Raw genomic sequence first — 27,921 nt, 5'->3', positions numbered from 1 at the left:
TGTGGATCACAGCTTGCATAAGATAAGTACAATACACCTGTATGAAAAGTCCTTTACTGGCTATTTCTACCTTTTGAGTCTCAGCTCAAATGTTTCCTCCTCAGAGAAAGACCGTCCCTGACCACATCATTTGAAGTGATTCTCCCACCTCCAGTCACTTCTCATCATCTTGTCTTTATAGCTCTGGTAAAGCTCTGAAACTGTCTTATCCATTGGCTGGTTTACTTAATAAGTCTCTGCCACTAGAAAGTAAGCCGCATAAAAACAGAGATCTTATTTTCTTTACTCCCACCTCCTGCTGCGGGTCTCAACACTCTCTTTTTCGTAAATCTAGGCGGGCGGAGGAAGAACCGGTAAAGTAAACGGCAACAGAGACACCAGCGTTTCAATTCTCTTTAACTCCTTCCAGACGGAGGACCGCCCCTGCCATCAAAGAGGCCCGCAGAGGGGGCCGCCCCTTTGTGGGCGTGGCCTCCAATGTTGTGTCGGCCGCGTGCGGGCCGTGGTCCCAGGGAGGCGAGCAACGTCACACGCACGCAGGCCCTGCCCCTTTCCTTTCTCGCCACAGGCGGAAAAAGGGCGTGGCCAGGCGCGAGGACCCCGCAGCCGGCGGCGCTGCCGCCTGAGTCGCCTCCAGGTGGCTGCTCTAGGTTCCTGGCCGCTCAGGCAGCTCGGAAGGCACTCTGTTTTGGGGTCCTCGCTGCTCTTCCACGTCTCCCGGAAGAGTAGCTGGGCCGTGGCAGGTCGGGGACCGGGTCTACTCAACCTGAGCCCTCTCCTGGCACGCTGCTGAGGAGGGGCGGCCTGGGAGGGTGATCAGGCCGCGGTGCAGCCGCTGCAGAGCCCTCAGGTGAGGCGGCCGCGGGGGCCCTACGGCCCGATGGGTTCCTTTGGGGCGTTAACGGCCTTAGTGGCAGGGGCAGCAGCCTCTTGGCGGAGACCCTGGTCTCTCCACCCTGCTAGGGGCTCAAGAAGAAGGCAGGGGAGCCCCCCTGGATGTCCGCGGACGTTGCTTGGTGCCCTCCCCTTTCCTGCCTCCGCGACCTCAGCCTGGTTTGGCCCGTCTTCCCCCTCCGGAGGCTCAACGAAGTGGGTGGGAAGCAAAGCTGGGGGTCTGGGCTCGCCTACCTGAGATCCCGACAACAGCGGACCGACGAGCTGACCCCCAGCCTCCCTTCCTCTGTGTTGACAGCTGGCCGGCGAGCAGGCCCTGCCCCCGCCGTCGGCCGACCCATCCCCGTCCCACGCCCTCTCTCCCTGTGTCTTCACCTCGGTGTGTGCCATTTATTTACTGGGCAGAATGACTTCAGAATTCCACCTCGGAAGTCTGCTAGAGTTTTTCTCTTGTCCATGGAGGAAGTGCCCGGGGCCCATCTTAACATTCAATTGGGTACTCAGTCCTAAGGCACAGGCTTTTGTTTGAAAGTCCTTTAAAACTTCAAAATGGGAGGCAAGATGTAAGAAATTATTAAGTATGTTTTGATTGCCTTATTAGGAGAGATAATTTGCCCCCTAATTACCACCAGTGTTTACTTGGGAATAATACATACTTTATAGGGAGTTTTATATGTTCGGGAGCATGTCACTTCCGTTTTCATTTGATGTACATAAACTGTGAAATACACAGGCATGTAATCATCCCGTTTTGTAAGGAACAGGTTTAGGGGGTGAGTTTCTCCTTGAGGTTATTCGGGTACTGGGAAGCTAGATTGAGATGGCAGGAGTTAAAAGTGGGTTTGGCTGACAGATTTTGCCTGTCTGAGCTGCTGTCTAAACTCTGGAATCTTTCTAAACCTCCCCTTCCCCCCATCTTTTTTTTGTGGGAAAAAAAGGGGGGGTTATTGCTACTTAACACAGAATGTGGTTGTGAAAATTATGTGTGTTAAAGATAACGTTTGCAGGGCATCTAACAAAAATTAATTCCATTCAGCAGTATTTATGGTGCCTACGGTATGCTGAGAATTCACTGGTGAGCAAAACAGACCCGGCCTTTATCTACCCTCTCCTTCCCCAAGAGGGAGAGATAGGGGGAAAAATACATATAAAACATGAAGGGCAGTCAGGGAAGAGAATGGTGTGTGTACAGACAATGATAGAACCTAATTTAGATGGGAAGAAAGAGCTGGTTTTGAAGCAGATGACGTTTGAGTGAAGACCAAGAATGAAAGAGTTAATTGTGAAAGAATGCCAGTACCGCAGGTGAAAGAAACAGTGTGCACATTCAAGAAATGGTTGTTGACTTTTTTATATACTACTCTCCCATACCATGGAAACTAGTTATTTCATTATTTTGATTCATTGCGGCACTGGATAAGTACCCAAGTGTATGTATCAAAATGAATGGCTATGCGATCATCTTGTTTTATTTGGAACTTAGCCTAATGTGCATACGGTAGGTACAGAGAATCCAGATTATTGAAGGTGTGTTTTAAACGTGTATATGCACACCTAAATTACCTATGATAGTGCTGGAGTTAACGTTGAAGTAGCTTTTGTATTAATCAGAAGTTTCTTCAAGTTTTAGCACTTTACAACAAACTTCAGAAAATTATTTTTATTTGGTTGTCCTGGAATTTTGCCATATTATTTGACATTCTATGGCTTTTTTACATTAAGATTTACACATTGTTGAAATAGGAATGATGGTAGTAGTGGTAGTTATGATTATGGTAACAACAACTACCTAAATGAGCGCCTACTATGTGCTCGGCATTTTCAAAATGTTTTTTAGTGTATTGTTTCATCTGAAAACCATCCAATAGTATAAGTACACTTATTTTCCTCGTTTTCTAGGTGAAGTGTTTTGGTTAAAGAGTTTGCTCAAAGTTATATAGTAAGAAACAGGTTAGGCTTTCCAACCCAGGACTGTCTTGACTCCAGAGGCTGGTCTTAACCACTGTGCTCTGCTGTTCAGCCACACTGATCCTTTTACGTCCTTTTTACAGGTTCACCAACAGGATTATTCTGCTCCCATCATGTCCTGGTTTGCTGATCTAGCTGGAAAGGCAGAAGATCTTTTAAACCGAGTTGATCAAGGGGCTGCAACAGCTCTCAGTAGAAAAGAGAACACCAGCAACATCATTTATAGCAAAAATACTGACTATTCTGAACTTCACCAGCAAAATACGGACTTGACTTACCAGACGGGATCCAAAACTACTTACATTTCCTCAGCAGCTGATAACATTAGAAATCAAAAAGCCACCATCTTAGCTGGGACTGCAAATGTGAAAGTAGGATCTAGGACTTTGGGGGAGACCTCCCATCCTGTTGAAAATGCATCTGCTCCTAGGCCTTCATCCCAGTTTGTTCGAAGAAAAAAGTCAGAACCTGATGATGAGCTGCTGTTTGATTTTCTTAATAGTTCCCAGAAGGAGCCTACCGGGAAAGTAGAAATCAAAAGAGAAAGGGCCAAAACCCCTGTCTTGCAGAGTTCTCGGACATCCAGCATCAGTTCTGTGAACACCAGTGTAACTACCGTCAAAACCGTTGAAGAAAATCCTTCTGGGAGCCAAAGCCACGGTAGTTAATTAGGCCTCTGTTTGTTTTAAAGTTAACCAAACTGGATGTGTTATCATAGCCTAAAATGTTCTGGTGGCATTTGTCATCATCTGAGAGGATGACAGGGGAGGCACTTGTTACCTCCCTGTTGGTAGAAGGGCAGGCTCTCTGAAATGTGTGGTATGAGCAAGGGAGACAGTGTGGAACACTGTTAGTCAATATACAGTTTTAGTAGGGACTTTTGAATGTTGTCTGTGGGTAACTTACCCAGAAAATTTTGAAATCGGGAAGAAAACATATAATTTTGGGTTTAGAAATGTCTCCAACTCATTTCTCTTTGTCATTTGTATTATAAAAAGGGCAGGAGGCTGTACTTCACTTACATTCTGGATTGTGAGTTTTTTGGTGTGTTTTTCCCCCTGCCTTCCCTGAAAGTAAAGCATAAGAAACTGAACTTTGATCCAAGTGGAAGAGTTGAAGGCATTGACCTAGTAGTGAACTAAAAACTTAGAATTCTGGTTTTCAGTTGTTTCATTTGCTATGAAATTATCTCAAAATGTATACCTTCTCACCTGCAAAAATGATATTTACATGATGATTTGGCTAATTTGTATACCTAGGAGACATTTTAAAACAACAATGAACGTGATAAGTTCTTGCAGGGATTCTTTATAGAGCTGGTAGTTCATGGTAGCTTCTTGTGTTCTTAAATGATAAAGCCTCTTACACAGTCTTGGGCTTCCCTTGTAGCTCAGTTGGTAAAGAATGTGCCTGCAATGCAGGAAATCTGGGTTTGATTCCTGGGTCAGGAAGATCCCTTGGAGAAGGAAATAGCAACCCAGTCCAGTATTCTTGCCTGGAGAATCCCATGGACAGAGGAGCCTGGCAGTCTAGAGTCCATGGGGTCGCAAGAGTTGGATACAACTTAGTGACTAAACCACCACCACATAGTCTTGGCTCTTAGTGAACAAAATCTTTCTTGTATTTCAAGACCAAAAAGTGGTAAAGAGATGGGTTTTGGGCTTTCAAGACAGACACATGCAGTGGCAGTTGATTTAAGTACAAGCAGTCCTAAATTTCTTCTCAACTATTTTTTTATTAATTTTACAAATGCTTACTGAGACCCTAATGGGCCAGGATACAGAATTGAATGGGTTATAGTTTATTGGATGATTTACACATGTATATAGATAATCTACATGTAGTGTAGTAAATGCAGCAGTTGAGATATGGTCAGAGTATTGTGGAAGCATTGTCTTTTTTCTTATTGCTTCATAGATACTCTTTATATATGAAGGTATATGACAGTTCTTTCTTCTCCAGTTTTATCGTATGTTTTTCCTCTTTCTATGTCTCAGTGAATAGAAGTTCTTGATATAGGTATTGTTGGAACTTTTGTACTTCCATATGCATCTTAGAACTTGCCAAGTTCCACAAAAATTCTGTGGTCTTTTTATTGAGAGTCCATTGCTTCTATATAGATAGTTTGGTGAGAATCAGCATTTTTACAATGTAGACTCTTCTAACTTATTACCATGGTATAATTATTTTTTAGATGTCTTTGATTAAGGTTTTGTTTCTTCCATAAAGGTCTTGCATGCTTTTTGTTAGTTTTCTTCCTGAGTAGTTTATATTTTTAAAAACTCTTATAAATAGTATGCTTTGAAATTTTTTACTTTCTATTGGTTGCTATATATCAGTTTATGTAAATATGCACACATGCATGCACACATACACAGCAACCTAGACACCTCTTAGGCTTCATATTTTTCTGTACATTCATTTAAATTTTCAGCAACACAATAATATCATCTGTGGATAATGACTGTTTTCTGCTTAAATGTTTTTATCTTTTTAAAAAATCTTTTTCTTGCCTTATTACATTGGTGAGTACTTGAAAACCAATTGTGTGTCTTGTTCCTTGTCTTAAAAAGAATGCTTTGACTGTTGCAGTTTGTGTTAGGTTTTTCCTAGGTACTTTTTATCAGGTTAAGGATGTCTCTCTTTATTTCTAGTTTGAGTTTTTATGTTGAATTTTAGCAGTTTTTCCTAAAAGTATTGAGATATCATGATCTTTCTCCTTAATAGTGATATGGTATACAAATCAGCTGATTTATTTTATTTAAACCTAAAACCAAACTTAACTTTCAGTATATGTTTGCTGAAACTCACTAGTGAAACCATTAGGGTCTGGGTGTTCTTAGAGAAAGAGTGAAACCATTAGGGTCTGGGTGTTCTTAGAGAAAGAGTGAAACCGTTAGGGTCTGGGGTGTTCTTAGTGAAAGATTTAATTATTGATTCAAGTGATTTTCCATTTCTTTTTAAATCTGTTTTTGGTAAGTTACATTTTTTTCCTAAGAATTTGTCTATTTCATATAATTTGGGGAGGATTGTATTTATTTAATTTTAGGAAAATAATGTGGTCACAGCTGAAATTTTAACACAGACACTAATCATTTATAGTAACCTTGCAGAAATCAAAGCTTGATCACAAATACTACCTGAGGAATACCAATATCTGGCACTGTGCTAAATGCTTATTTTTTTTAAACAGTACTAATGAAGTATAACTGATATACAATAAATTACACAGTTTTAAAGTGTACAGTTTGATGGGTTTCAGCATCATGTACATTTAAAAATTTATTGACAGTGTAGTTTATAGTGTTTCTCTCAGAAAATCGTTTTTGATCGTGTCAAGCCTCTCTAGTGTGTTTCTTTCCTATTTTGTTAATTTCTGGTCTTTATTATTATTTCTGCTTTCTTTAGGTTTATTTTGCTGTTTAATTCTTACGATGGGTGGATTCTTTCATTTTTAATGTAAATATTTAAGGCTATAAATGTCCTTCTAAATACTGCTTTAGATATATCTTATAGGCTTGGATATATACTTTATTTCTTTTTAAAATCTTATAAAATTGAAAGTGATTTTTAAAACTCTCTCATTTTGTATTCATTAAAAATATCTTTATTCTGGAGATTTCAAATATATCAAAGTAGAGATTGATCATTCCCCTCCACCCCCATACAACGGTTTATCCAGCGATGATAATCAATAGCTTATAGCCATTCTGGTTTAATTTATACCCTCTCATTTTCAATCTTTCTTTACCTCTACCCACCACAAAATTATTTTGAAGTAAATCACAGATCTCATATTATTTCTTCTATAAATATTTTATTAACTCTAAAAATACAAGTTTTAAAAACATTCACACCATCATCACCATAAAAGTGTAATAATTCCTTGTATGTGTGTTAGTCGCTCAGTCGTGTCTGACTCTTTGCAACCCCATGAACTGTAGCCCACCAGGCTCCTCTGTCCATGGGATTATCCTGGCAAGAATACTGGAGTGGGTAGCCATTCTCTTCTCCAGGGGATCTTCCTGACCCAGGGATAGAACCTGGGTCTCCTGCATTGCAGGTGGATTCTTGGTAAAGAATCTTAGCTACTAGGGAAGCCTCAATAATTCCTTAGTATAATCTAATATCTAGTCAGTATTCAAGTTTCCTTTGTCTCATCATTTTTACATATACTGAAATGTGCAAATCTTAGTTGTATTAATACAAATGGCTATACCTATGGAACTCACACCTTTATTGTGATAAAGAACATTTCCTTTGCCGCAGAGAGTGCCTCATGTCCTTTTCTAGTTAATCTCCCCACCCATCCCGCAAGCACCCACTGTTACCATTTCTTTCACCTTAGATTACTTCTTGCCTGTTCTGAAACTTCATATGTTTGCCAGCAAAAAGTGAGATCATACAGTGTGAATACTTTCTTACCTGACTTCTTTTTTTGAACATTTTAGTGAGATTCACTCATGTTATTGAGTATATTAGTATATTTTTTTATTGTGTGGTATTTTACTATAGTATGGATATACCACAATTTATGCACTCTTTTTTGGATATTGTGGTAGTTTCCAGTTTTTGGTTTTTGTGAATAAAGGTGGCTGTGAACATTTTTGTACTTCTCTTTGTGGGAAAATGTTTTCATTTCTCTTCAATAAATACTCAAGAGTGGAATTACTGGGTCAGGTGGTAGGTACATGTTTAATAAGAAGCTGTGAAAACTCTTCCCATTTTCCCCAGTCTATCACTTATACTGCCATCAACAGTCAGTCTATGAGTTCCAGTTGGTCCATATCTTCACCAGCATTTCGTGTTGTCTTTTTAATTTTAGCCATCTAGCAGGTGTGTATTGGTTCTTGTTGTGGTTTTAATTTGCATGTCCTTGATCACTAAAGATATTGAGAAAATTTTTCATTTAGATATGGTTCATTTTTTAGCACATACTTAATTTTGGGGGAGCAAGTGAAAAGTGTATTTGCATCATATTTAGTAACAAATTAGAAACAAGATAAATCCAAAGCAGTGAGTATCTGAATTAACAAGTATATCTTTGGGTAAGGCAATATAGATTCCTGTTTGGTGTATAACAGTTTGTCCTGACTTGTTATTACTCACTGCCTGGAAACCCACAGCTCTTCTTTTATGCCTTTCCATTATTTTTCAGTGTTGAAACTTCAACCTTGTTTTCAAAAATGATTCATAGACAAAAAGGAGACCAAAACCGTTTTTATCTAAACCCTAGTACATAAATTATCTCTGCTTTTCCCTTTCCCAGAACTATATTCTTCTGTCTGTTCTTTATCACTATTCATTCATTGTATCCAGACTTTGAGGGTCCTTAGAAATCTAGAAGACTGTATGTGTGAGAATGAAATTTCATCAGAGAGAAGTCTCATACAAATTTAAGTTAATTTTTTATGGTGCTTTAGTGTAGCAGTTAACGTGAACCAGAAGACATTCTACCACAGTAAGCTATGAATGCATATATAAGGAGTGTTCCAATGTTACAAAGATGTATTTGCTTTCTTACAGCAGCCTCTCATGATTCAGATTCTGGCCATGAAGCCCACGAAGATTCTTCAAAGGAAAATGTATTATCAAATGCTGCCTGTACTGATCCCAACCCAGTGCCTAATGATGATGGCAAATCACATGAACTGTCTAACCTTCGCCTGGAGAACCAGTTATTGAGGAATGAAGTTCAGAATTTAAATCAAGAAATGGCCTCATTACTTCAAAGGTCCAAGGAAACTCAAGAAGGTAGAGCTTTATCTAAATTATCCAGGGTTAGGAATGTAGCATTTCAAAAAATATACTAAAAACTTGATTGCATTTAAACTCTTAGAAATATTCTGGATGAGACTTGTAGAATAGTATTTTCATGGAAATAGAGAGCCAGATTTGGAAATGCTACATATTATCCACCTGAAACAGAACACTGGTTTATTTGGTCATCCTTTAGAAACCGTGAATTGGAAGATGTATTAAGACTTGTTAAACTGACTTCAGAAGCTTCACTCTTTCCCAGACTAATTTAGACATAGAACTATTTCCCAGAGACCCTATTTCCCCGAGACCCTATACAGTTTGCTTCTGTATTTAAAACAAAGTGGGTTTTGCTGTCAGGCTTACAGTTACAGATGGTGTGTAAGGGATGGAGATCTGTATTGCATTGCTCTTTCTGCACCACCAATTTTCTAGGTTCAAAGCACATTTTTTCTTTGGCCACAGTAATGGAAAGAAACAGATTCCTTTCCAGTGTTTATCTTCAGATTTTTTGTTTCTTTTGATCCTACTGGGGTATACATTGTCCACCCTTGATTTGGATTTGCATTCTTTCATATCTATAGCAGAACTCCCAAAATCCACTGACCGTTTTAGTCTTGTGAGCTCTCTGCTGTCTACTGTTTTGGCTCCCAAATGCTTTATGAAAAAAACGTTTGTAGAAAAGCTGCTAACTTCATGCCCCTTTCCAACCAACTAACTGTAATATAAGATATGAGTATTGGCCTTGAAAAATGGAGATCCCTCTTGTAGCAAAAAATTCAAATGTATTTGTAAGCTCCTAATTTTGGCAGTAGGTACTAAAGGGATTTAAAGGAGAACCTTTGTGTGCTCTGAGAAAGACGTGTTTACTTATATGGTGACATTTCCTTCTTTCTTTTCGTTTCTTTGTTTTTTTTTTAAATAGAATTAAACAAAGCAAGAGCAAGAGTCGAGAAGTGGAATGTTGACCATTCAAAGACTGATCGAATAACTCGAGAACTTCGAGCCCAAGTCGATGACCTGACTGAAGCGGTGGCTGCGAAGGATTCCCAGCTGGCTGTATTGAAAGTGAGACTCCAGGAAGCTGACCAGCTGCTGAATACTCGCACAGAAGCACTGGAAGCCTTACAGAGTGAAAAATCACGGTAGCTAATTCTATTAATAATGAGAAAATGAGCTGGAATATTTATCCGTGTGCATAATGATAAACATGGTAGTCATACCATCTTGTGAAATTTTCACTTCGGAAAATGTAGCTTTTGGCTATTGCTGGAAATGTGTGTGATTAAAAATGGATATATTATTTGAATTGAGATGCACTGTTAGCAAATTCTGAATTTAAAAATATTTGAGGAGCAGTGTCATTAATCTTTTGACATACAATAACATGCGGCATGTGCTTGTATTTGGATGCCTAAAAATATAGATTACAGTCCATTAAAAGGGAAAAAGACTTCTCAAAGACTGTTTTTGTCAAAACCATCTTTTTATGTGCACTAATTTGCTGATGCTCTAAAAATTATTCTACCTTTTCGCTTGTATACTGTGGAAATAAGTTATTTCAAGTGATATATTTTCCTTTAGAATAATACAGGATCACAGTGAGGGTAGTAGCCTGCAGAATCAAGCTTTGCAAACTCTTCAGGAGCGACTGCATGAAGCGGATGCCACTCTGAAGAGAGAGCAGGAGAGCTACAAACAAATGCAGGTTAGATTGGGGGCAGTGGGGCTCTGTTTTCTTTTTTAATATTTGTTTTTATTTGCTTATTTATTTGGCTGCACTGGGTCTTAGTTGTGACATGTGAGATCTTTAGATGTGGCATGTGGGATCTAGTTCCATGACTGGGGATCGAACCTGAGCCCCCTGTATTGGGAGTGTCGAGTCTTAGCTGATGGACCACCAGGGAAGTCCCATGGCTTTTTTATCATTTGAATGAGGAGGAATCAGTTTATACTATTCATAGCACATGTACTATAATAAAATTCTGCAGTGTATTTCAGAAAATTTTGTTTCTGTGACAAAAACTAAGTATTTGGATATTTATCTTGATCCTTGCTAAATGTATTTACTTTTATATATTGAAAATTTAAAACACTTAGTAATCATTAGATGCATACATCATTTCATTTAATTTGATTGTGCAACAAGCATTACCATTATTTGATTAAAAGCTAATTTGAGGCATCTCATTTATTCTTTTTATTTAAGCTTTTTCTGATTCCAAGTTAATCTGGTTCTGTTATTGTAAGAGAAAATTGTACATCATATTTATTTAGAATTATACTCTTAAGTGAATTTTTGCATCTAGTTTAGTGATTTTTCAGCTCTGACTCAGACAGTAAAGAATTTGCCTGCAATGCCAGGAGACCGTTTGATCCGTATGTTGGGAAGATCCCCTGGAGAAGGAAATGGCAACCCACTCCAGTATTCTTGCCTGGAGAATCCCATGGACAGAGGAACCTGGCGGGCTACAGACCATGGGGTTACAAAGAGTCAGACACAACTGAGCAACTGACACACACACAGCCTTTGAAAATAAGGATAAAATATAAATAATTCTCAGAACTAAATTTAGGCTAGTAAGGGACAGACCTTGTGTTCTTTAGAGTGTGCTTTTAAAGTTTCTTATGCCAAAAAAATTACATTGAATAGTTCAGTAGACAGTTTGAAATAAAGGAAAAACATTAGCCATGATATTAGAGAAGATGTAGCTGTGTACCTGTGTCTTCCATTTGTTTTCTAATAGACTTTCTAGTTTCCTGTAGACCTTTATTCATTGATCAGTTAGTATCAGATCAGACCTGGTATTCAAGTGATCAGATTCACCTGGGAAACTGATTAAAAAACAGATTTCTAAGCCCAGTCTTAGAAATTTCAATTCAGTTGAGCCCAGGGAAGGCCTTGGTTGGCTGTTTTGTTTGTTTTTTTGGCTGTATTTTTAACAGACTTCCTCATTGGTTTTGATGTGTTGCCATGTTTGGGAACCACAGCCTTAGAGTTCCAGTGCTGCACTTCCTAGCAAATGAAGAATTTTTTTTTTTACCTCCCTGTTTCATGGGCTGAGCTAATAAATCCCATAAGATATCTAAATGGATGGTTGTAAATGCTCTGAAAGCAAAATGATAATAAGTATGATATAAAAATTTACCACAGAGTGAGTTTGCTGCACGCCTTAATAAAATGGAAGTGGAACGTCAGAATTTGGCAGAAGCAGTTACGCTGGCAGAAAGAAAACACTCAGATGAGAAGAAGAGAGTGGATGAGCTGCAGCAGCAAGTCAAAGTGCTGAAGTCCAACTTGGACTCCTCTAAGCAAGAATTAGCTGACTATAAGCAAAAAGCTACTCGAATACTCCAGGTAAGCCTGAGATGCACGTGTGTGAATGTTAAGGCAGGCCAGTTGACTGAGAGACACTCTGAAGCTCTTTGTAGATCTGTGAGGTGCTTCGTTCCTTTTGACTGGGTTGGCTTACTTCAGATGTCTTGTTCTTCTTAGAAATATTATAAAAAAGATGAAATGTTTCCTGTTCCCACCACTTTTTTCCTTTTAAGAAAAAAAATTCATCCTTCCACTGTCTAGTTCAGGTCTTCACCTGTCACCTTAACCAGTGTCATGATATCAGTGTGTGTCTTTAACAGTTGTTCTATTCTCCCTTGTTGATCCTCTTGTGAATTTTTCAGACCGACTGGCCTAGGCCTCCTCCCGCTCTCAGATCTCCTCTCCCACCTTTCCACCTTCCCTTTAATTAATTCAAGACTGTAGTCACCTAATGTGGTTTTCAGCTTCTCTTTCCTTTGCCTTTCATATTAGAGGGAAGACATGTCCTTTCATTTTTTACCCTCCTTGGATAACTTTTCTGCCTGTACGTTGATTCCTTCCGCCTCATTTAAGCCCATTCTCCATTAAGTCTGTCCTGTGTCTTCCTCTGTGTCTTTCTCTCTGCTGCCTTCTGGCTCAGCTCGCTCAAGAGCACATGGTTACTTAGTCGAAAGAACAAAGACCAGATCTTGAAACCCTTACCTATGGTGGAAGAAACATTGCTTTTGGCCCCTTCGATCACTTTGATCCATTTCTCTGTCCTCCTTTCTTTTAATGCCACACTTGTCAGAATTAGGGCTTCCCTGATGCTCAGCTGGTAAAGAATCCGCCTACAATGCAGGAGACCCCAGTTTGATTCCTGAGTCGGAAAGATCTGCTGGAGAAGGGATAGGCTACCCACTCCAGTATTCCTGGGCTTCCCTGGTGGCTCAGCTGGTAAAGAATCCGCCTGCAATGTGGGAGACCTGGGTTCAATCCCTGGGTTGGGAAGATCCCCTGGAGAAGGGAACGGCTACGCATTCCAATATTCTGGCCTGGAGAATTCCGTGGGCTGTATTTGTATAGTCCATGGGGTTACAAAAAGTCGGACAAGATTGAGTGACTTTCACTTTGTCAGGATTAGTGTTCTGTCTCCTCCATTTTAGAACTGTTAACTTTAACTCTTTCATGTAATTTCTGTCCTCACTACATTTCTGAAATTGTCTTCTCAAAAGTCTTTAATGACCTAGATACTTTCTGTCCTCTTATTTTCCATCCACTTTGATTTCGGTAGAATGTTTTGACCCTGTGAACCCTCCTACCTTCTTGAAAGTTGCCTTGTAATTTTACTTGTACGGCCTCCGCTCTGTCTTCTTTTTACTGCTGTTTCTCTTGGGTGCTCTTCTTCTGTCCTCTCTTGTTATTCTTTCTTTCTTTGCTTTGTCATATACTCTTGCTTCTATCACTTGATGTGACTTCAGCATGGCTCCAACCCTAACTTTCTACCTGGGTTCTAAATGCCTGCTGTGCTTCTCTACTTGGGATATGGTATTGCAAACCCCACATCAGCTTCCCCCTCATCCTCCTGTTTTGGTAAATAATATTGCTGTCTTCCTAGAAAATGAAGCTTGAAACCATAGTGTCATTTCGACTTTAGCCCCTGCCTGCTATTGACTAGGAACAGCTTTTTTTTCTACCTCTATGAAATATATCTGTCTCCTTCAAACTCTTCTATATAATTATTTGTGTTACATAAAAATAATTTGTTAATTTATTTAAAAGGTCCTTAACTGAGCACCTAACTCTTCACTTGCACTATAATAAGTGCTAAGGATAGTGAGCTCAAAAGATGTGTCCTCTTTCTTAAGGGAGCATTCGAGTTAGTGGGGCGACACTGAGGCAATTGATATAATGAAATTATTGATGCAGCACTGTGGGAGCTTGAAGGAAGAAGCCCTTAACACCTGCCTGGAGATGTCAGGCATCATTGGAGATCTCTATGAAGAGGAACTTGAAGGACGAGTAGGAGGACTCAGGATCGGGCAGAGATTTCAGATAGAACAGCCTGTGCCAGAGTAAAGGGGGCCCAGGGGAACATAGAGTATTTAAGGGACTCCACCTAGTTCTCTGTTGCTAGAGCAACAGGTATTAGAGATCAAGAGATGGGAGGGAAGACTCAAAAACAGCCAATGTCAGATGGTGGAAACCCTTGCATACCAAGCAGAGGAATTTTGAGTTTATCCTGTAGGTGATGGTAGGGGGTGAGAGGTGTTAGAGAATTTGAGCAGCATGATCAGATTTGGGTGTAAGAACTGTGGCAGCCATGAAAAGGTGAGGGGAGAGTTGACATCTAAGATGGCATCTAGGATGATTCCAGGTTTCTGGTTTGAGTGTTTCCCTGTACTACCAAAGGGAACACAGGAAAGACAGCAGGTTAGGGTGGAAGATTATGATAAATTATGGTGAGTTTGCAAAGCTGATGTGACATTGAGGTGACAGTATCAAGAACGCCATCAGAAACACAGGTCTGAAGCTCAGTAAAGAGGTCTGCTTGTTAGCCACATGGAGGTAGGGAGATACAGATCTAATCCTGTTTATTATAGAAAATTTGAAAAATGCAGAAAAGCTTGCAGACATCACCTGTAATTTTACCACATAAAAAGGAGAAACTTTCTGATGGAGGAGAGTTAATATTTAAGGTGAAGGAACCAATGGTCCTTGCTGTTACTGGCCTTGGATTACAGCACTCTTTCAACTAGTCTTCCCACCTCAAATCTCTTCTTCCAACTCATCCTTATACTGGGGATCAACAGACTTTTTCTGTAAAGGGTGAAATAGTACATATTGTAGATTTTGAGGGCTGAATGGTTTCTGTCACATGTTCTTTGTCTTTAGTTTTTTATAACCCTTTGAAAATATAAAAACCATTCTTAGTTTAGTGGGCTGTACAAAAAAAGGCCACAGGCCAGACCTGGTCCATCAACCATAGTTTGTGAACTGCTGCGTTAAACCACTGCCAGATGTACCCTCCTCAAACGCATCTCCGGTCATAGCACTCCCTTCTCCACTTTCTGGCAATTGGTTTTAGACTGCCATATAAAATTCAAACATTTTAGCCTGTTATCTGAAGGCCCCCCAAAATTGGTCCTAACATTCTATCTGACCACATCTCAGAATACATTCAGGCTCTCATGCTTTTGGATTTTTATGCTTTGTCCTGTGTTTTCTGTACACCTTTTAAAATCTTAGCCTTTTTAACCAGGACCAGTATAGGAGCTATCTTTTAAGTAAAGCCTTTTCTTCCCCAGAAGTGGTTTTTCCTGCTCAGAACTCTGCAAGTAATCTTCCTCCATCCAGCCTTCTCTCAGCTTGTGTTTACTGCCTTCTGTTGGATATTTGCCACTTCTCTTTTATTGTTAAGGCAGAGGGTACTATCTGGCGTGAGAGACATTTTTTTATTACACAGGACACTTAGCATAGTGCCAAACCCACTGTAGGTGCTCCATAAATATTTGTTGAGTGGAAGATGATGGGAGGGAAAAAGCATAAGAAAGAATGAAGAGAAAGTTTGAGAATACTCTTGTTAATATGTTTTCAACAGTGACATGGTCCTGAGGACTACAGTCCAAGAACACTATACAGCAAGGCTCTGTTTCATTTTTATCCCTATGGATTTAACATTCTGTGGACTTTCTCTGATGGAGAATCTAATTGAAATATTCCCATTGTGGTTTAATTGGTGTGTGGTAGATGATATTCAGTGTACAAGCTAATCTCTGCTTTGCTTCTTCTTTTTTTTTTTTATGACAGTCTAAAGAAAAACTGATTAACAGCTTAAAGGAAGGATCTGGTTTTGACGGCCTAGATAGCAGTACTGCTAACAGCGTGGAACTAGAGGAACTTCGGCACGAGAAGGAGACGCAGAGGGAGGAAATACAGAAACTGATGGGTCAGATACATCAGCTGAGATTGGAGTTACAGGTAAGAGTCATCACAGTGCAGCTTCACAGACAGCCGTTTCCCCCCAGGTATTAGTAGTTTGAGAGGTGACAGATTCTGTATTTGGGGGGAAGGGTATTAGTAATGTGTGAAACTGTGGGGATATTAGTTACCAGATAGAAGTGAATCTAAAGCAGCAGGCTTCTCGTCCACTGATCGATTTACAGTTACAGGAATAAGAAGCATAGGTAACCTGACTCATTCGTTCAACAAACACCAAGTATTCGCCGTGCGCCATGCATCTTCTAGGCTTAGAGTTACACAGGGAGCCAGACAGAATGTTTACTTTATGGATCTAACATCCTAGTGGTTAAAAACAAATTAGATTTAGGTTTACTTCTAAAACAAGGATGCTTTCTAATATTAGAATGGGCTTAGGGATGATCTTTTATAGTTTCATGCATTTTCTTATAATTTATTGTTTATGTGTAATTAATATATTTAATCTGAAGGTAAAATTGGGCCACTTATTTATCTTAAACAAGGGTCTTTGACGTAGGAGGGGCCTCTGAGGATGAGAAAGATAAAGTGTGGGATAATGAGCCTTCTGTTTTTAAAAAAAAAGAAAAAACTGTCTGCCAAGAGTGTTTATCCATGCATCAACTTAGGAAATTATTGATTTTTTAAGATGTACATGAACAACAGTGAAAAGTGTGGATGTGGTAAGAATGGGCTGGCTTGTCTAGGGTATAAGCTTTACTGTCCAATCTAGACTTAGATCCTGTATCCCGGCTTTGGCACTTAATAGATCTGTTACCTGGCAGCACTACCACCTCTCACTGAGCCGTAGTTTTCTCCTCTGTGAATTGAGAACAAGGTTCTATTGGGAACCTATGTGTAAAGGGCCTCGCATTGTTCCTGACACATAACAGGCTCAGTAAATAGTAGCTGCTGTTATTTCTGAGTTTTTTTCTTATTATCCTTTAAACTGTAGGATTTTTTTCGATAAATAATTTTGAATTCCAAAGACTTTGGTCCCATGAATTTGAAATTGAATAAACACTAAACTTTTTGATATTTTTATATATATTTTTCATATATTCTATGTCTTTTTGGTGAGATGGAAAATATGATTTGTTTTAATATCTCATCCCTACCCCAGCATCACTGATGACATTGACACATCTCTACCCTTTCTCAAGAAGTTTATGAAACTGATAACAAGGGCCATAGTATTAGGTCTGGCAAAATGGAAGAATTGTTAGTAATTGTAGTAGCTGTCATTTGCTGAGCACTTAATGTGCCAAGCACTGCACTAAGCACTTGACATATATCCTTTCATTTCTTCCTTCTTTTAACCCCTTGAAGGAGATAATGGATTCTCATTCTACAGTCTGAAGAAATCTAGGTGTGGAGAAGGAAAGTAACTTGCTGTGACTCGTAAAGTGGCAGAGCTAGGATTAGAACCCTGGTCTGTCTCATGCCAGACTCTGTACCCTTAACCACACTGCCCACCTCTTGAGAATTCGTCTGATTTAGTCAAATTGATAACAAAAATTAGTCTACTTTCTACTAACCCCGAAAATGGTAAGGAAAAATAATTTAACTTATTGCTGTTTCCTGCTACGTCCACACAGTTGTGTGAAAGGGTATTTTACCTTGATTATCTGGGAGTATCATTAATCTATAAGTTCTTTTCAAATGATATGTGAAGTGCAGAGTTTGTGGAGATGAGCATATATACACAGTGTACCAAAAGATGAAAAGCAAAATTGAGATGCCAGTTTTTGTCTTATGTAGTACTATGTGAGTGGACTTAGGCTTACCCCATAGAGGGAAAATACGGGGTTCTTTGCCGCTAGTGGTTTTCGCAGATAGTCTAAAAGATGGTTTTGTAATTTGAAGAAGTGAGAATAGTGACACCAAAGGAAGAAGTTAGAAAGAGAAATATGGGAAGATGTGAAAACAGAGAATAGTAATAGAGCTAAAAAAAAAAGAAAATAATATGCTCATCTCAGGTGATATGAGAAAAAGAGTTATATTTTTACTGTATGTTGATTTCCGATACCCACACATGTACAAAAACTAATTATAATCTACAGTTTTAGTGAACTAAGGCAGTGAAGTTCTTCTTGATGTTATATTTCTATTTTTCTTGAAATTGTTAGCTTTTGAACAGAAAGAGAAATCTCCCAGTGAGCCGCGGTCTGCTCATGCCCATTAAACCAACTGGTTTCTGCCGCGGCATCCTGTTCATTTTTCTCACCGTTTGCCGTGTTACATGATGAAGGGTCAGTTTATATGCTCCTTCTAGGCTGTGTCTGTCTCATTCATCTTTATCCCTCCAGCGCCTGCTGAGCCCCGTTCACGACACATAATGACCACTCAGTAAATACTGAGCCGAACAGTTCATTATTGCTTTCACGCTTTCACATGTAAGGTTCATCTTTTTAGGATATTGAGGCTCAGCAGGTGAGTGAAGCAGAATCAGCAAGAGAACAGTTACAGGATCTGCAAGACCAAATAGCTGGGCAGAGAGCAGCTAAACAAGAACTAGAGGCAGAATTGGACCGACAGAAGCAGGTACGGATTTTTGATTTAAGGATTCCCAAGGAAGACTGTTCCCCAGCAGTCACATGAGGTGATTTCTAGTAAAGCAGCTTACTGAAATTCTTAGAGCTTGAGCTCAGAGGTCCCTCCGACCTTATTACTACCCCACCCTCCTCACTGTTTGTTTTAACAGATGAAGCTTAGAGACATAGAATGACTTTGATACTTGCCTAATATCATACAGCTAATTAGAAAATAGAATCCAGGATTCCTGTCCCAGAGTCCAAAATTCTTTCTATTGCTCTGTCTATATTTATTGTGTCTCCTTGTCAGAGTATGTATGTTAGAACACTTAACAACATCAGTTGATTTTCTTATTTTATCACATTTTTACTTTCTAGAAACAATAATAAATTGTATTTACTAGAAATAGAAATACAACATTAGTGCCATTATAGACTGCTCTTTCTGTTTGAGAAAAAAATGCTTGTCATAGGCTCTTTTTACAAATCATGCTTAAAATTATATTTCATTATTCAATTAGCAGTTGTCTGCTCTCCAAGCCAAATTATATTACTTTAATGTACTTATATGATAGTTTCAGTATTAGCAGAGTTAAACATGTTTATAGCCACATTTTCACAATAAGAATCTATATTTAATATTCGTGACATTTATAATTTACTGAGTAACACCAGTACTCTTGCCTGAAAAATCCCATGGACAGAGGAGCCTCGTAGGCTATAGTCCCCGGGGTCGCTAAGAGTCAGACACGACTGAGCGACTTCACTTTCACTTTTCCCTTTCATGCACTGGAGAAGGAAATGGCAACCCACTCCAATATTCTTGCCTGGAGAATCCCAGGGACGGCAGAGCCTGGTGGGCTGCCGTCTATAGGGTCGCACAGAGTTGGACACGACTGAAGCGACTTAGCAGCAACATCATTATTATAGGTACTTAGTATACATTATCTTATTTCATCTTCACAATGAAATCACTATGCTTTTCATTTTACAAAAGAGAAAGCTGTTTGTATATTTCTCAGTGCATCACTTATAACATTTCCAGCTTTGCCTATTTATATTCTTTTTAAGAATTTTTTCATTAGGATTTATCATTTCTGAAACTGGTTCTATTCTTAAAGATGTGTTTGTTTTTCTTATGAAAGTGATTGTTTCCTGAGTAGTAAGAGAAAAATTCACTGAGTAACAATCTGTAGGGTACATCATGGACTGGCTTAGATAATTTAGTTATAAGATTAGCTGTCCTTCCAGAAATTGCATTTTAATTTACTTAAGTCTATATTAAAAGGCAAGAATTTGATGTTCTTGATGGTTAGTGAGATAACTTTCATTTTATTATGACCGATGGTTTTACCACTCCACTTCTAGTGCCCTTTTCTATGATGAGGGAGTTAAGTAGAGGAAAGTGGAACTGAATGTAGCTCTAGGCTGTTTATTTAGTAATCGGATGTTCTGGATGGAAAGTGCTTAATCTTGGGATCAAATAGTCCTTAAAGTAATTTAAGTACTTTCAGCCTTAAATTTTGTGCTAGCCTAGAGCTTAAAAGAAACCAGCAAACCTTCTTGTAAATTGCGATTCCCCTACCTAAATACCTTCCTCATTTTTTCTTCTCAATTATCTCAGTTTTTTCAACCTGTGCAATGAGCAGGTTGAGTCCATATCACGTGTGCTTCTTCATTCAGCCCCCTTTGCTTTGTCTGCAGTTAAGTAATGCTTCTGAAGATGCCTAGTTAATGATTTACTCTTTCTTCCCTATCATCGCTTTACTCTTTAATTCTGACCTGACTCTTACTGATTGTGTTCATTGTACAAACTAGTTTGGTGCAGTTGTTAGTGAATTTGGAGGTATTTCTTATTTTCCCTCTCTCGTTGTTTCATCAATGATGGAACAAAACAGTTGCAGGATACTGCCTAATAAAAATAAGCCCGTGAAAAGCCGCTCAAAATCATCAGGGAAATGCAGATTGAAACCACAATGAGATTGCACTACACGCCCTCATAATAGCCACCCTTATAGAGACTGGCAGTACCTAATGTTGAAAAAGATGTGGGAGAACTGGAACTCTCATCATCCTGTGGGAATGCAAAATGGTACAGGTATTTTGAAAACCATTCAGAAAATAGTTCAGCAGGTTTTCTTCCGATGTGTTAGGCATTCACTTAATCATATGATCAAGCAGCTCTGTCTCTAAATAATCTACCCAAGAAAAAAGGAAACATATGACTAATAAAAACCTGTGCTTAGATAGTCCATCATATACAGATGGATACATCATGCTGAAGGGTTAACTTCTCATCATATCTCTTGAAGTCTGTTCAGTATATAGGCAGCACATATTGATGAAGTGCTTACTTTGTGTCGGGCACTGTTCTAGTTACTGGAGATGATATGGGGAGCACTGGTTTAGCTTTTGTTCATTTGTGCCTCACTGTGTAGGAATTCCACTACATAGAAGAAGATCTGTATCGAACAAAGAACACGTTGCAGAGCAGGATTAAAGATAGAGAAGATGAAATTCAAAAACTCAGGAATCAGGTATGAAACAGTATTCACACTTGGGAAAAGGTGTCATTGTAAAACCTATATTTTTTTAAGGATAGATTAAGACTTTTTCCCCCTACATTTTCACCTGAGTCCTATTTTTGGAATAATGATGTGTTATTTTCAACCTGATACAGAATTTTCATCTAATGCCATTTGACTCTGCATTTGCTCTATTCTTCGGCTTGCTTCTTACACAAGTATATTGTAACCAGTCTTCCGAGGAGCAGTTAGTTACTCTAGAGTTTCATATCTTCTAACCTCATCAGTGGTTTTGCTGACTGCCAGTATTATAATTGTGGTTTCCTAAGAAAAATCCAATGATAAGTCTTCTTACTAATAGGTCTTTCATTAGAGTTACTGACTTTTTTTTTAGCTGAAAATACAAAACATAAAAAATAACATGTGCCTCCCACTCACACGCACTTATACATATAAAACCAAAACAGAAGTTTCACAAAATAATAGCCTATGTGCTGTGCCCTCTATGTACTACCCCGTTCTATTGTTGTTTTTGTAAGTGGCAGCTGTGACCCACCAAAGTGATTTCCTGACCCCCTGAATAACAGTTAGAAAATTGCTTCTATAGATGGTGAAAGAATTGTAGAGTTTTGAGAATTCTGAGTGTTTTGAGAACACTGAGTGCCACGGATTCCCTGCAGGAATGTAGTAATGTGGTCTCTGTGGTGTTTTGTGCCTTTTGTTTGCTACAATAATCTTATGAACACCTTGCCTTTCAGCTTACCAATAAAACGTTAAGCAACAGCAGTCAGTCTGAGTTAGAAAACCGACTCCATCAGCTGACTGAGACTCTCATCCAGAAGCAGACCATGCTGGAGAGTCTCAGCACAGAGAAGAACTCTCTGGTCTTCCAGCTGGAGCGCCTCGAGCAGCAGATGAACTCTGCTGCCGGAAGCAGTAGTAACGGGTCTTCTATTAACATGGCTGGAGTTGACAGTGGAGAAGGTAAAAAAAAAAGGAGGCAGAGGGTGGGGAATCTCCAAGGAATATTTCATTGCTTTAATTTCCAACCTTGCTGATTCAAACATGATCTGAAAAGTGACAGAAAGACATTTTTGTTTAAAAAGAAGTTTTATCCAGCAGAGCACCCGCTTTTCTCCTGATGTGAGGCTTGGTCTGTACGCTGTTTGATATGATTATTAGAGAACTGACAGCGGGCTGATTAATATCTCTCACTGGTTTGGAACCTGGAGAAGGAGGTCCAAGGACACTTCACAGGCTGTCGAGGACAAATAATTCACCTGAGAGGGGCTTTCAGGACTCTTAAAGTAAAAATTGCTTTAAAAACCATAACTGTGAATATTAAAGTTAATATATAGTCAGTCACATGGGTATATCCATGCTCTGTAATTTAAGTAGAGAAGTGTATAGATTCTCAAAATACATGATCAAGAAGAATGTTGAAGATTTTGGTATAGATTTCAGTCGAAGTGCCTACTCAATATCAGGTGCTGTTGCAGAAATATAGTCATCAGCAAAAGAGGCCAAAATCTCTGTCCTGTAGATCTTACATTCTGGTGTCATGGGGGCCTACAGGGGAGGCGACATACAGTAAACAAGTTATGTGAGATGGTGATGCATGCTAAGACAGAAGTTAAACAGGAAAGATGTACAGGGTGCCAGGTGTAAGGATGAAGTAATAATTCAAATAGGGCGATAAAGGAAGACCTCATTGAAAAGGTGGCATTTTATTGAAGTCTCAAAGGAAGTAAGGTGGTAGACTATGAAGAGATCTGCAAAAAAAAAAGTATTCCGGGCAGAAGAAGAGCAGGTGCAAAGGCCCTGAGGCAGCAGTATGACTGGCACAGTGCAGGGGCAGGGCAGCTGCAGTAGACTGAGGGAGCGGGGCAGACCTTGGGAGGAGGCTGTTGAGGGCTGTGCCAAGACTTTCGCTCCGAATGAAATAGGAAGCCATAGAAGGGCCTGGAGATGGGTGGCTGAGCTGGCCTGTCTATTTTAACAAGATGTCTCTGGCTGCTGTGCCAAGAATAGACTGCAGAGAACTAAGCACTGAGGCAGGGAGACCAGGGAGGGGCCCTGGTGTTAACCCATGTGAGAGATGTTGGTGACTCAGACCAGAGTGGAGAAGGTAGGCATGGGTTCAGGATTCATCTGAAGGGAAGCAGGTAGAATTGCTGGCAGATCAGATGTGGAGTTTGAGAGAAAGGAGTCAAAGCGTTTGGAAAGATGGAGTATTTATGTACTTAGACGGGGGAAACTGCAGGAAGAGAAGGTTGGCAGCAGGGCGAGAAGTCAGGATGATAGTTTGGGGCACACTAGGTTGAGGTGTCCGCCAGACACCCACGTGGAGATGGAACGGGTGCTTGGACGAGTCTGGAGTTTGGGGTGGCCTGGGCTGGAGATACAGATTTGGGAGTTACCAGCTTTGTAGAAAGAGTGTGCAGCCTCGTTTTTGCTGGCCCAGGAAGAAGGTGCCCATTAGTGCTACCTCTTGCCAACGCTTGGTAAACTCTAATTTTTGATAATTTCTTGGGAAAATAATTTTCTTAGTTTTTAAGTTTTGACTTTTGTCGGTATGGAAGTTTAAATATTTTAACTTTTTAAAAAATGTTTTCATCTTTGGTTATATCGCTTAAAAGTTGGCCTTAAGAACTTCTTCCAATGTAATATAATATATGAAAGGGAAAGTATTCGTCGCTCAGGCATATCTGACTCTTTGTGACCCCATGGACTGTAGCCCACCAGGCTCCTCTGTCCATGGGATTTCCCAGGCAAGAATACTGGAGTGGGTTGCCATTGCCTTCTCCAGGGGATCTTCCTGACCAGAGACTGAACCCAGGTCTCTTGCATTGCAGGCAGATTCTTGGCCATCTGAACCATGAGGGAAACCCAATATAATGTATGTTCAACTATAATTTTGTTAGAAAATTGATTTGGTGTCTGTACATTAATTATTTTCTTATTTAAATAGGCACGCGTCTGCGAAATGTTCCTGTTCTTTTTAATGACACAGAAACTAATCTGGCAGGAATGTATGGGAAAGTCCGCAAAGCTGCTAGTTCAATTGACCAATTTAGGTAAGCCATGCCAGTATCAATGAGCAATGGACTGTATTTTTATAACATTTTCCAGTGTTTTCATAGTGAGTCCTGTCCAGCAGAGCTGATATAGTTATTCATTTATTTACCTACTTACTTAAATTACTTCCACGCCACTTGGCTTGTGGGATTAGTTCCCATGCCAGGGAACCCACACCTCCTGCAGTGGAAGCGTGGAGTCCTAACCACTGAGCTACTGGGGAATTCCCAAGCTGATGATTAAAGTGATGATTACCTTACTCCTTTCATGATATTTCAGCGTCATGAAATTTCTTTAAGAAGTCTGCCAGTGCCTGTACTTTATTGAAGGTGATTAACCCAGGCCATTTCTCTCCTTTCTATAGTAAACTCTATTTCAAAATTCATTAAATTTCATTGAGAAAGCCTCTGTCATGTGAATATATCCATTTGAACATTTTATCTCCTTTATCAAATGATTAGAGTAAAAGATACTATATATACAAATGAATAGTACTGATTTTACTATATACTATATAAATAGCATAATTTATATATATGTTTTGTGTATTTATAAAAAAAAATTTGTATACTAGCAGTCATCCACCTTATAAAGAAAATGTTCTGCCAGTGTATGTATATCACTTTGAGAAAGTTCATGTCTAAATAACCTGCTAAACTCTCTGGCCTTTTAGTTTTTGTAATTAAACATAGTTTAAATGAATTGTTGCACAATAAAGCAATCTTTTCTTACCTTTTTGTGTCAGAATGGAGCTATGGTGTTAAAAATAAGGAGGACGATTTACTAATTTGAGTTCCTGAAGCTATGGGCTTTGGATGCCATAGTTACTATCTCCAAATTATTGAGCACATCTATTTCAACTATTGAGTAATTCAACATACATATTAATTTTTAGAGAATATATGTGCAAGGCATTGTGCTAAGGATAATGAAAGAAGCAGAAGGTCTTGGAAGAAAGGTGTATTTGCACATGTATTTGTCTTAGGGAAAAAATGTTGCAAAAAGGCATGAGTAGTAAGATCTGAATGTCATAATGCTTCCGACTCTTACTTGAAGTGTTTACCTGGGTTTCTGTAATTTTGAACCTTTTAGAAGTCTGTGTCCATGCAAAAGCTCCCAGATCAGCTATATAGAGGTTAATTGCAACTAGACTCTTTTTTCCTGTTCATGTGTTAACACTTGCCTTTGGTTCCTAAGAGAAAAATGATTGCTAAAGGGACAAAGTTTGCTTTCTACAGTTGTAGCTGAAGAGAAGTAATAAACAAAATAGATCTAGCATTTCCCTGGTGGCACAGTGCATAGCAATCCATCTGCCAATGCAGAGGACAAGGGTTCGATCCCTGGTCCAGAAAGATTCCACATACGGCAGAGCAGCTAAGCCTGTGCGCCTCAAGTACTGAGCCCACATGGTGCAACTGAAGCCCGTGTGCTTACAGCCTGTGCTCCGCAGCAAGAGAAGCCACTGCAATGAGAAGCCCTCGCAATGCCACAAACAGTAGACCCCACTCGCCACCACTAGAGAAACCTCACGCGAGGCAACAAAGGCCCAGCACAGCCAAATAAATAATTAATTTAAAAATAATTTTTAAATGTTTTATTTAAAATAAATAGATCTAGAATATTAATATCGAAAAAAGAATTAAGAGAAGTAGCTTGTGCTAAAAGTTTAGCAATCGCCAAATAACGATAAAAGTTATTTGTTCACTACTATGATATTTTATAGGAGAAGGCGATGGCACCCCACTCCAGTACTCTTGCCTGGAGAATCCCAGGGACAGCGGAGCCTGGTGGGCTGCCATCTATGGGGTCGCACAGAGTCGGACATGACTGAAGCGACTTAGCAGTAGCAGCATGATATTTTATATGGTTATTACAAGTAATCATTTAACAGTCTGCTATAAAACAAAATTAATCTTTCTCTTATGGTGGCCACACAGTTTAAATGAGTAAAGTTTTAAAAACAAAAAACATGAGACATTATCACAGAAACATATGTTTTGAGTGTAACTCTCTCCTCTCTCTCCACCCCCACCCCTTGCACAGCATCCGTCTGGGAATTTTTCTCCGAAGATATCCCATCGCACGAGTTTTTGTGATTATATATATGGTAAGTAAAGTTTTTTGAGGAAACAGTGCTGCATTTGATTTTTAACTAGTTTTTTTCAGCTGCTCATCTTTTTAACTGAATGTTTAGCAGTCAGTTTTGAAAGAGGATAGAATTCATCTCTGATAACTTTTTTTTCTTAGAGTATGCAAGTAAAGTCAATAATTCATTATGTCTAAAAAATAAATTGCTCAAAGGCTTTTCCTATAATAAAACTGTAGTGCAGTTTAATAGTTAACCTTTATTTCTAAGCCCCTCGAATGATAAAAATACAGTGCAAAACAATTGACTTCATTTTTATCTTGAAATAAAGTTTATTTCCATACATTTTGCTTTATTTCCTAAAGGGATCTCAAAGTTAATGTATATTCTTTTAGATTTCTTATCTCTAATAAAATGCTTACCATAGTTTGGATTGCTTTGTCTTATCTTCTGTGAACCTACTAACTGTTCTGAGTGGGAATTTCTAATAGTAGTTGAACTGAACTAAGACGGGCAGTTTTCTTGAGAAGAAATAAAAGCTTACCTAGAAATTTCCTTGTGATCCACTAGAGGGAAGAGTTACTCCTTTAAATAAAAAGTTTTTAATATGAGAGGGATGGGTAGTAGAGCAAAAGGAAAAAAACCTGAGTAACATCAGAAAGGATTCAGGATATGCCCACATCTGGGTCGGGAGATTATGAGGATCACAGGCACCCTCTATGAGCATGAGATGCGTTGTTGCACATCTGGTGTGCGAGGTGCTTTGTCATGGAACCTCCTCACGTCAGCACCACCGTGAGGCAGTTAGTGAAAACTGATCAGCAGGTCCTATGCTGGACCCTAAGTCAGCCTCTGAAACCTGACACATTATTCCCATCTCTTCTTCACAGATCATGGCTAAACTCCCTCTCAAAATATCAGCCATAACTCTGTTACAACAGAGGCCCTTTCCAACCAACATCATGTATATCTAGCACTTTTAATCAGGCCATCTCCTCTGTATTTTAATCCCCTGATCGGTTAGTTATGTGTAGATGTGTGTGTTATGAGTGTGTTCACGACTTTGCTCCTCTCAGCTGAGAATGCTGTAGGTATCGTAGCTCTTTATCACCCTTCATTGCACTTATTAGCTCACTTGAATGTACGTTTGTTTCTTCCTTGTTTCTCCAGTAAACATGTACTGCGTGCCTGCAGGGTCGCAGACACAGCAAGGGCAGGAATACAGAGACACGTGAGACACGGCTCCTGCGCTCAGCGCACTGCACAGCGGGCCTTCAGGGAGGGTTTGTTCATTGGCTAACCCGTAGGTGGTTTTTTCTTTCTTTAGGCTTTGCTTCACCTCTGGGTCATGATTGTTCTGTTGACTTACACGCCAGAAATGCACCATGACCAACCACGTGGCAAATGAACTGAGCCTGGTTGATTCAGTGATCGGTCATCTTTCTCCAGACTTGGGGTCTGCGGAAGGATCACTTGCCTAAAATTCCTGAGAGGGGTGTGCAAGATTATTTTATCACTACAAGTACTGAACTTTTTAAGTTATTATACAAGTACTCTGCTACCCAAATTTTCCTCTGATTTCCTTCGAATGGTAAGAGTTTCTGAAACAAAAATAATTTAACAAGCTCAGCTCTGCTTTTTCTGATGTCATCAGCACGATGTATATATGTACACACAGAGATGCTGGGGTTGGACACCTCTGTACAGGCTTCCTGTATTTTAGGTGACACTCATTATGGGTTATAATCAGGGAAACTAATTGTATTTAGTGATATAAATAAAATGTTTTCTTTTTGATAA

General features: G+C 39.4%; 1 protein-coding gene across 3 annotated transcripts; it reads left to right on the top strand.

Moving 5' to 3' along the window:
- Nucleotides 1-602: 602 nt before the first annotated feature.
- Nucleotides 603-27,921, top strand: GOLGA5 (golgin A5). 3 transcript variants are annotated; one of them, XM_081548156.1, is made up of 14 exons: nt 864-1,089; nt 1,934-1,969; nt 2,946-3,522; nt 8,389-8,616; nt 9,548-9,767; nt 10,207-10,330; nt 11,777-11,980; nt 15,731-15,901; nt 18,314-18,442; nt 20,871-20,969; nt 21,716-21,941; nt 23,929-24,034; nt 26,079-26,142; nt 27,449-27,921. In XM_081548156.1, exons 1-14 carry the CDS (start codon nt 997-999, stop codon nt 27,527-27,529), a joined length of 2,358 nt encoding a protein of 785 aa, XP_081404282.1. In that variant the 5' UTR covers nt 864-996; the 3' UTR covers nt 27,530-27,921. The 3 variants fall into 3 exon arrangements, with proteins under 3 accessions (XP_081404284.1, XP_081404283.1, XP_081404282.1); XM_081548158.1 differs by lacking the exons at nt 864-1,089; nt 1,934-1,969 and adding an exon at nt 603-850 and having other exon boundaries at nt 8,392-8,616; XM_081548157.1 differs by lacking the exons at nt 864-1,089; nt 1,934-1,969 and adding an exon at nt 603-850.

This window comes from Giraffa tippelskirchi, chromosome 12, assembly GCF_054371585.1.
Source record: "Giraffa tippelskirchi isolate mGirTip1 chromosome 12, T2T-mGirTip1v1.2.pri, whole genome shotgun sequence".
Lineage (NCBI taxonomy): Eukaryota > Metazoa > Chordata > Mammalia > Artiodactyla > Giraffidae > Giraffa > Giraffa tippelskirchi.
This window is presented reverse-complemented; position numbering and strand designations above follow the sequence as displayed.